The sequence below is a fragment of the Oculina patagonica genome, unplaced genomic scaffold (assembly GCF_052425735.1).
Source record: "Oculina patagonica isolate OP01 unplaced genomic scaffold, crgOcupat unplaced255, whole genome shotgun sequence".
Taxonomy (NCBI): domain Eukaryota; kingdom Metazoa; phylum Cnidaria; class Anthozoa; order Scleractinia; family Oculinidae; genus Oculina; species Oculina patagonica.
This window is the reverse complement of record NW_027558096.1, coordinates 2,501-12,980: the sequence shown is the minus strand read 5'-3', so window position 1 is coordinate 12,980 and position 10,480 is coordinate 2,501. Positions and strand designations below refer to the sequence as shown.

The window sequence follows — 10,480 nt, the reverse complement described above, 5'->3', positions numbered from 1 at the left end:
TATCTGCAGTGGCAAGTCATGAAGTTCTGTATCCGTGCTGTATTCTCTGCCACAAAATTGTCGGAAAAGTCAAAACTTTGAGATTTCCGAAGGTGTCCCGACCTAAATACGATCATTTTGCCAAGGAGAGATGTAATTATGGTAATTATATTCCACGCTTTTATGGCGAGAACAATGCGTTTTTAAATAGGACACGATTGTTTATGCCGAATATTTTTGTGATTACATGAAAACAAGCTCAAAGACTTCCTACACTGTATATGAACGTATATCGCTAAGTGTTGTTTAAATTGGTTAAAATATCAAAGAAACAGGATTTTTTTACAAATCACGCGCACGCGCCCATATTTTTTATCCAGTCATAAATATCTCGTAAAGTTGTCGATGTCAGTCGTTGTACTTCGTGCATACGCTTTAAATAAATGCATAATGATGAGCCTAAGGTGTCCCCCGCGACCTTAATGGAATTACAACGCTTTCAGGTTTCGATTGCATTTTACTTAAGTTGTCTCCATAAGTACAGTCTTTCATTGGAGAGAGGTGTGTGTGGATATAACGTGAATTTTATATTGAATTCCACAGTTCGTTTAACTGGAGGCCCATCTGATAGAGAAGGACTCGTTGAAGTTTACTACAATAACACCTGGGGGCATATCTGTGATGAAAACTGGGACAAAAAAGACGCGGATGTGTTTTGTAGAGCGCTGGGCTATACAGGCTCAGCTGATTCCAAAAGCAATGCATTTTACGGCAATGGAAATGGTGTCTTCTGGCTAAACAATGTGCAATGTGCTGGCGATGAAGACTCGATATTTTCTTGCGCACATGATGGTTTGAAAAAGCAGGACTGTCCAAACGGAAAAGTAACAAAGGCTGTTTGCGTTGGATCAGAAGGCAAGGCATTCTAAGATTACTTTGCCAAAGGTCTCCGGCAGGAACTGTAATTACTATTTTTTTCACATGGTCCTAGCAAATATTTAACAGTAAGGTTTGTTTTGTACCTGAAAAATCCTTATTTCTTTGAAGCACGTAGCTCAAATTGAAGCCGCTTGGTTGATGTCTTGCAACACCTCTGTTACAGGCAAAAGTCATCAGTATTAATTGCAAGTATCGGGTCTTCAGACCTTTCGAAATAAAACTCCTATTTAGCCGCCAATCCTTTCCGAAGATAACTTCAAATGACAAATTCTGTTCTTACCCAACAGTTCGCCTGGTTGGTCCTGAACCGTTTCTTGGACGAGTAGAGCTGCTTTATCGTGGTCTGTGGGGGACTGTATGTAGCTATTCCCTTCCTGAATGGAACCTGCAGAGCGCTAACATAGTTTGTCGTCAGCTGGGATTTAAAGATGCTCTTGCCGCTCTACGCTGCGCGCCATTTGGACCTGGGGACTTAATCATTTGGTTGGATGGCACGAGTTGTAAAGGAAGCGAACGCTCCCTGGCCGATTGTGGCAGAGATTGGGGGCACAGTAAATGTAGCCATGGAGATGATGTAGGAGTGGTTTGCAGGCCCCAGGGTAAGTGACAAAAAATAACAATTAAATACAAATAAAATTACAAATTAAATATAAAAAATAACAATTTCTTTTAAGAAAACGAGTGTTACTAGAAACGACTACTCTCTTTCCTCTCCAAAGAAGGAGAAAACAACGAAACCAAACAAAGAAAAGGAAAAAGACGCAGAAAAATTGCCCTGGTTGCAAGGCGAGGGCTATTCTCCCTCTTCTTCAGGAGACAGTGTGACACAAGTGTGGCACAAGGGACTTTCGTAAGGGTTCTCCACTGCTGCCGGTCCCCTACCTGTTGCTCTGCTTTTTCGAGCGTAGGACAAGAGCTAAAAGCACATTTTTATTACTGTACGACAATTAAGACTGACACTTCTACATCGTTCTCTTATGCTTACATGTACAAGGTGTAGCATCAGAAGCTACGAAAAGTATTTTGTCCTTTCATACTCGTCTTCCTTGACAGACGAAAACTCCTGCAATATGAAGCTCCCTTGGACCCCTCGTCATGTATACTTCGAGTCCCCCCCCCCCAACCCGGCCCCATGCCGAGGAAAGTAACCAAAACTTAGCATTTTGTTTCATGAAAAACTTACACTTAATTGTTTTTTTTTTTTCAGGCTTACTAGGAGTTCCACAAATCCTCAGCAATATTTCGACTCCAACCGTTGCTTGCAAATTGGGCACCACGTGCAGCTTGTTCTGTTACATGTCAAGTGACAAGGCTGTTCATTACACTTGGACCAAAGATGGTCAGCCGCTGACTGGTGATGACGTCATTCTCATCGACAACGTGCTCATTGTGACTCCCCGTGTTGAAAAGGATTATGGGGTGTATATGTGCAAGGCTACAAACAGTGCTGGAAGTGTGGAGTATGAGATCACTTTGAGAGAAGAGACAAAAGGTTCTGCAGATCGCGATTCAGCAAAAGGAAATAATGGTAAATGTTGACATTCACCAAAAGCGCATTTGCACGATGTCGTCATTTGACTACAACTACCATAATTCAACTCACTTTTCCTTAATTATTTAAATTATGAATCCCCAGTGGGCTTTAAACAACAATTGCTCTTATTAGCGGAGCTCCAACCGCGCGCAGCGCGCGAGCGGAGCACCATGGGTAATGCGGGTAATGTTTTTTGCAAACCCATCAAGGCGAAAAAATTTGGTTGCGTACGCGCGCGCCCTGCGCCTACAGACTCTCGGGGAGGGGGGAGGGGAGTCACAAGGCAAACCGACCGGGGAGAGGAGAATGTCGTCTTATTATAATCATTTCATCGGGCATTGTGGCGTATTTTGCGGGCTAAAATGGAGAATTCAGCGGGCTAAAATATATTTTAGCCCGCTGCCGTGGACCAATCAGAAACAAGAAAATAACGAAGCCAGCCAATCAGAACTGAAAACCATTCAACCGTTCGCGCCGTTTTCTTGCTGGCTGGCAATAAGCGAAACCCCATATAACCTTCATATAAAGGGGAAAAGATGCAATCGTTTTGAGGGACCCTATTTGTCAGGATGACAAAATGTCACTATCTTGCTTGCAGCTAGTTTTACTCCGGTGTGCTAGCAGAAAGCTGTTATTTTTGGTATTGGACAATAATAATACTGTCACCGTTCCAGCAAATATAGGCCCCCATTTTTTTTTTTTTTGGGGGGGGGGGGGTGAGCTGCATGTGAAACTTTCCAGTTGTATGCTATGTACAGCTGTAACAAAACAGCCGTGGTGGGGATAGGGATACTTTTTAGAACAACACTTTTTTGTTGTATCTAATCTGTGAGAGTTAGGGCCTGATTACATGAGCCGGGCTGGCTCGGTTTGCCGAGATGACTTTCAGCCCGGTTAGCCGAGATGACTTTCAGCCCAGTTTTACACGAATGATCATAGCATGAATTATGATCTTGATCACCTTTTTCCGACAATATGGTGGTAAATTTTTTGCACTTATGCAGCTCGATGGGTTACTTTACCTCTACATCCTATTTAGAAGGAGTAGCATTGATCATTTTCGTCGGATATTGTACTCGGAAGACAAAATTATGCTGGCTCGGTGAATGCGATTACATGGAAATTTTTCAGCCCAGCTAGCCGAGATCCCAGAATCGCGCTACCGGGATCTCGGCTAACCGGTTGATTTTTGTTGCGTTTAACAGACGTGCCGAGATCTCAGCAAACCGAGCCAGCCCGACTTATGTAATCAGGCCCTTAAACCTCGGATGTACAAGGGGAGGGAGGGGGGAGGCGTGGATGCCCCCTCACCCTCCGTACGTTTTTTAATTCAAAATTTTGACAAGATGATTTATTCTACAATACTGAAACTTTCAGTAGCTGTTCATTCATGTCTTGCAGGAACTTTCAAGTGTCAATCATATGTTCATATGATATTTGTTGTTGCCATGACAAAGGCATAATTACAAGGAGGTCTGGCAAAAAAATCGTTTTAACATTTGTCTTTCTTTTTTCCAATTTTTTTTTAACAGAATTATACGATTTGATCATTTTTGCATTCCATAAGCATTCTGGCTTGATTTTGCATCAATTTCCATTATTTTCTGACTAAGAAAATGGCAAAATCCAAGATGTCAGACCACCATGTGACGACATTTGACGTCACAGCCAACAAAAAATTATGCCATCCTGTAGAGTACACTATTAGGCTCTTACCGAAAGTGCTAGCACTTTTTTTGGCACTATTTTGCTTCGCGAGCATTTTTTCTACATTTTATCGCAAAAAGCACTGCAGCTAGCATTATTTTGGATTTTCGACTGATTATTTGTATAATTTTTTGTTAAAAAGCACAATCTGACTTTTTTATGGCGTCCAAAGCCTCCCAGATGCATTTTGCCCTCGTTTTAGTCAAAGGAGCCGAGGAGGCCTGGGGAATAGGTTTGATAGGTCAGCGGTTGCCTTCTAGAAACCCAGTACATCGCACTCGTCCCAAGATGGCGTCATCCACGTTGTCATCGAGGAACAATGGAAGACCGCCAGGCAAGGCAAAAAATGAAAAATGCTACTAAAATTCTGAAAATTGTAATATTCTGTTTAAAAAAAATCGGGAAAAAGTGAGCATTTTTATGTAACCCACGAGCACTTTTTAAACAAATTAGCATTATTTTAGCACTTTTTTGGCAAAAAACGAGCACTGCTTTAAGCATTAAATGCTTTTTCTACGAGCACTTTCGGTAAGAGCCTATACACTATGGGTCTTCTACTCAGTGCACAAATATTTTGCTGCACCTTAATAGGATGAAAACTCTGGGGAGTGGCTCCACCCCCCCCCCCCCCCCCTAACCCTAATCCTAACCCTAACCCCCTTGTACGATGGTGGAGGTATTAGTTTGCTAGCACATCCGAGGGTTACTAGTTTATCTTTGGGGTTATACACACTGCTAATTGATGATCCTTTTTTGATTGATTAATTATTATTGCTCGTATTTGTTGCTGTTGGTCTTAGTGAAATAATATATTAATAAAATAACATGAATAAAAAAAAATCGGTTTAGAAAAGTATAACCGAGGAGATGCGCTTTTAGGCTTGCCTAAATCTATATATTAGAATGATACAAAGATAAAGCGAGAGATAGTAGTTGTAGTCAAATGACGTCATCACGCAAACCGCCTATTCAAGTGTTTCGTTTTATTTTTTTCTGATTACTCGTCTTTTAAAATTGCGCTTTTCCAATATAAACTGCTCTTAGATTCAAATATTGACTTCCAATTATTATTTCAATAGAAAATTGACAAAGTAATAATAGAAAGTTTAATATCATTTTCTGCACCTGACTACATAATTTTTTGTATTAATTTCGCTCAAAAACTGTCCTCGCCTTTAATAACTAATCGCAACTCGTATAGAGTAATACCTATAAGGTTAATCTTATTAAGTAAAACTATCAACTATTACTAGTAATATTCTAATTTAATCAATTGCAAAATGCAGTAATATTCTAATTTAATCAATTGCAAAACTAGGAGAAAAAAAACACTAAAACTTACGCTTAATTGTTTTTTTTTTATCAGGCTTACCAGGAGGTCCACAAATCCTCAGCAATATTTCGACTCCAACCGTTGCTTGCAAATTGGGCACCACGTGCAGCTTGTTCTGTTACATGTCAAGTGACAATCCTGTTCATTACACTTGGACCAAAGATGGTCAGCCGCTGACTGGTGATGACGTCATTCTCATTGACAATGTGCTCGTTGTCACTCCCCGTGTTGAAAAGGATTATGGGGTGTATATGTGCAAGGCTACAAACAGTGCTGGAAGTGCGGAGTATGAGATCACTTTGAGAGAAGAGACAAAAGGTTCTGCAGGTCGCGATTCAGCAAAGGGAGATGAAGGTAAATGTTGTCATTGAACAGTTCGAGTGTTTTGTCCTTTATATTTTGTTCTGTTTATTCTTCTTTTAAAATTTCGCTTTTCCAATATAAACTGTTCTAAGATTCAAATATTGACTTCCAATTATTATTTCAATAGAAAAATGACAAAGTAATAATAGAAAGTTATAACATCACTTTCTGCACCTAACAACAGAAATTACTTAATTTCGTTGCAAAATTGATCTCTTCTATAAGTTATCACAACTCATAGAGCAATACGCATACTGTTACTCTTATAGAGTGAAAGCAACTTTTTCTTAACGGACACCTCTATAATACGGAGACCTCCATAGGACGGACATCTGGCGATGATCCTCGCCAGATGTTACTGTAACTTAACTCCCTACAATACGGAAACCTCTCTAAGACGGACAACGAAACTTTGAAACAGATAGATAAGATAAGATAAAAACTTTATTTATGTGTCTAATGTTTAGCCCTTATGAACTAATTGGGGACACAATTAAGTGCTACCGACTGGAATTTTCGAGAAAAAAATTTCAAAACTCCTAATTCGCATTTCTTCATATTCAGTCAAAAGAAACCCTTTGGTGAACTATTTACGAAAATGACATTTAAAATTTTCAAAGGGTTTTTATATTTGAGAAAATCGGCAAAAGGTTAAAAGGCCGTTTTCGCGTCCCCGCCGCCATAAAATTTTGTCGAATTTTTGTGGGTATTCAAAACACTCGTATGGAAAGAAGGTTGAACGTATGAAATTTATCTTTGGCAGGTATGCGGGGCATCCAATATACTACACAGAAACCTAAAAATATTGCAAAACGATGCAATTAAACAGATCTTTTTTAAAGACCGAAAATTGGTATTTTGAGCACTTTGGTAAACACTTGAAACAAGGGTAACTTTGGTGGCAAAAATCGTGTCCTGGTACATCGAAATTTGGAATAAAAAATAGATCGGCGTCAAGTACTATTATGGTACTGTAACATATAAAAAATCCAGCCCGGGCAATTGAAAAACCACCCGTTGAGAGAAGTAAACGCATAGTGAATATTTCATGTATTGACTACAAAAATTGTCACGGTCACGCAACACTAGTAAACACATTTCGATCTGATTTATTCAATGTGTTTTAGTTTTGCTCACTTTGGCTACAGTTTATGCTCGAAAAAGTCTACCTATCTTATGTATAATTTACTGTTTTGTATTCATATAAAAATTAATTTTAGAGGATGGGATAATTGATCTGACCGCAAAAATACAAAGGTCAAGTTTCGTGTCATATTTACCGACTTTGCCGCTCACACTGTGTAACTCGCACTGTGAAAGAAATAAAACAATTCAAAGCGAAATGTCTTCACAAAGTAGTCTCGAAGCGTGTCATATTTTATCCTGGTGGTTCTGTTTCATTAAATTGCTAACTATTTAACACTGGTAAAAGTTATTTTTAGTTCCGGCTGTATCGATTCTGTCAAGTTTTTCGAATACCTCAGTCTGTGTGTCAACAATTTTTACATGTACAGTATGTGTTCATAAACAAGATGATGATCTTATCGACAAGCGTATCTATAGGAGAACATCGAAAAATGAAGTAACTGTGTTCAACTGCTTGTATATTTTCCTTTTAAGAGTGCGGGTCCTCGACTTGATATTATACGCCAGAACTGATACATGTTTACCAAGAACTGCAAGAACTGGAATTAGATGTCTGTCTGAATGTCTGTTGATTTCCTGTTTAACAATAAAAAAAAACACTCTTGGCTATAAAGCAAAAGATACTATACCACCAGCAGCAGCTTACTATACATGTCCAAACATAACAAGTAACGATTCTCGGCTGGTTGAGCAAATACCAAACACATTCGAAAAGGCGATCTCCACAGCCGTTGTCAGCCGTCGTCACGCTCTCCACTTCGCTCCACTGTTCCCAAGCTGTCTGCCTTTCTCCCGTTTGCAATTTTTACACAGGTTCTCTGTCTTTTTACCGCGGCATTCACAACCAATCTCGACTCACTCTTTGTACCTCCAGACTCTTAAAATCAAATTCCATCCTTTGGATAGCGGGGAAAGGGAAGGTTTTATACGGGTGTTGGGTGGGGGGGGGGGGGGGTAGGGGGTCAAGGTTTATTTTGTCATTGATCTTATTGTCCCACGAAGTGACTGACCAGATTACCTGGTGTAATCAGTTACCTTAAGGTTTAAGATGGTAGTAATTTTATCGATTTTTTTGAGCAAGATTTAGCGACAATGTAATTTAGCGATTTTCAGATTTTTTTAAAAAAAAAAAAAACAGCAGGCCCTAGAAAAAAAGATACCCAGTGTAAACCAGTATTTCATAAAGTAATAGCTAAGATGGAAATAAATGTTCAGTAAAAGAACAGAATCAATAGACGGCATTGTCAGAAAGAACAAAGTTTCGATACCCATTTCTTAAAAGAATTTTTGATGTCGACTATGATTAATTTATTTTCGTTTGGGGAGGGGGGAGGGAGGTACTAAAATTTAACGAGTATAAATTTGACGAAGACTAATTTTAGCGAGTACTTAATTTAGCGATTTTCGTGCTACTCGCTCAAATCACTAAAATTAGAAGCCGTTAAAAATTGCACCCTTGAGGTATGTTGTACTGACAGCAGCCTGGGAACTAGCTAAGGGTTGGCCCTCAGCCCGCAGATACTGAGGTGGATAGGAATTCAGGAAGAGAGGTTTAACTTAAAAAAAAGAAACAACAGCGACAAAAAACCTTGTAGTAGAGAGAAGAAAAGGACCAACCTTGCAGAAAAAAATTGGTCGGAAATCATTTCCTGTCTCCACTTCTCAGTATTTAAAGGTTTGCCCCTTGCCTTATTTTAGGATATGTGGGACGATTAAATGCAGATCGGGCCACCACAACGTTAGGAAGACTTTAGCACAATTCTTTGTCGGATCTCACGTAGCTTGGAGATGCGTGTACTAGAAGTCACTCGAGGTGTATAAAACAGTAATTTTAAATGCACGGCTAGTACGACGACACTTAGTATTGGACAATTTATTAGGAGCTAGCTTATGTGTACTAAACAGTGGCGGATCCAGACCTTTAGGTAGGTGGGGGCCCCAATCATCCTGACCTGAAATTTAATAGCTCTTGAAGATGATTTTTCTTGGTCCCGTGGGCCTCGGTTTAGCCTAAAAATAATGGGGACCAGGGCCCAATGGCTTCTCCTCTTGATCCGCCACTGCTTTTAATAGTTGCAGACGCAACAGAACACAGAGCATTTTAACTTGGTCCCGCATTCATGCAACTACATTCCTGGACAAGTTCTTGCAACAGGACCACATAAAGAGCCCTTTTCCTCACTTGTGGAACAGGAACAGCTAGTCCAAGTTCATTGCAAAAGAATTGTAGCTGCCACAGTTTTTTCTTCGAAAGAGAGTTTGCCTAGACCATTTCCCACACAAGGGCCTGGTTTAAAAAAACAAATTCTGAAATCGCTAAATTAAATAGTCACTAAATATTGCTCAGAAAAATGGCTTAAATAAGTAGCCGCTAAAAATAGCAACCTTAAGGTAACGATTACTTCTGCAATTCTGGTAATCTGGTCAGTCACTTTGTGGGACAATAAGATCAATGACAAAATAAACCTTGACCCCTTTACCCCCCCCCCCCCCCCCCCCACCCAACACCCGTATAAAACCTTCCCTTTCCCCGCTATCCAAAGGATGGAATTTGATTTTAAGAGTCTGGAGGTACAAAGAGTGAGTCGAGATTGGTTGTGAATGCCGCGGTAAAAAGACAGAGAACCTGTGTAAAAATTGCAAACGGGAGAAAGGCAGACAGCTTGGGAACAGTGGAGCGAAGTGGAGAGCGTGACGACGACTGACAACGGCTGTGGAGATCGCCTTTTCGAATGTGTTTGGTATTTGCTCAACCAGCCGAGAATCGTTACTTGTTATGTTTGGACATGTATGGTAAGCTGCTGCTGGTGGTATAGTATCTTTTGCTTTATAGCCAAGAGTGTTTTTTTATTGTTAAACAGGAAATCAACAGACATTCAGACAGACATCTAATTCCAGTTCTTGCAGTTCTTGGTAAACATGTAATCAGTTCTGGCGTATAATATCAAGTCGAGGACCCGCACTCTTAAAAGGAAAATATACAAGCAGTTGAACACAGTTACTTCATTTTTCGATGTTCTCCTATAGATACGCTTGTCGATAAGATCATCATCTTGTTTATGAACACATACTGTACATGTATTTGCAAAATTCATGTTGTTGACACACAGACTGAGGTATTCGAAAAACTTGACAGAATCGATACAGCCGGAACTAAAAATAACTTTTACCAGTGTTAAATAGTTAGCAATTTAATGAAACAGAACCACCAGGATAAAATATGACACGCTTCGAGACTACTTTGTGAAGACATTTCGCTTTGAATTGTTTTATTTCTTTCACAGTGCGAGTTACACAGTGTGAGCGGCAAAGTCGGTAAATATGACACGAAACTTGACCTTTGTATTTTTGCGGTCAGATCAATTATCCCATCCTCTAAAATTAATTTTTATATGAATACAAAACAGTAAATTATACATAAGATAGGTAGACTTTTTCGAGCATAAACTGTAGCCAAAGTGAGCAAAACTAAAACACAT

At 39.7% G+C, this 10,480-nt stretch overlaps 1 protein-coding gene across 1 annotated transcript; it reads left to right on the top strand.

Annotated features, from left to right (window-relative positions):
- Positions 1 to 582: 582 nt before the first annotated feature.
- Positions 583 to 5,846, top strand: LOC144640326 (neurotrypsin-like; the record flags this gene model as incomplete). Its single annotated transcript, XM_078499500.1, has 4 exons — positions 583 to 894; positions 1,206 to 1,517; positions 2,126 to 2,446; positions 5,526 to 5,846. Coding segments are annotated over 4 exons (1,266 nt in total), but the record flags the coding sequence as incomplete, so codon positions are not given.
- Positions 5,847 to 10,480: the final 4,634 nt, after the last annotated feature.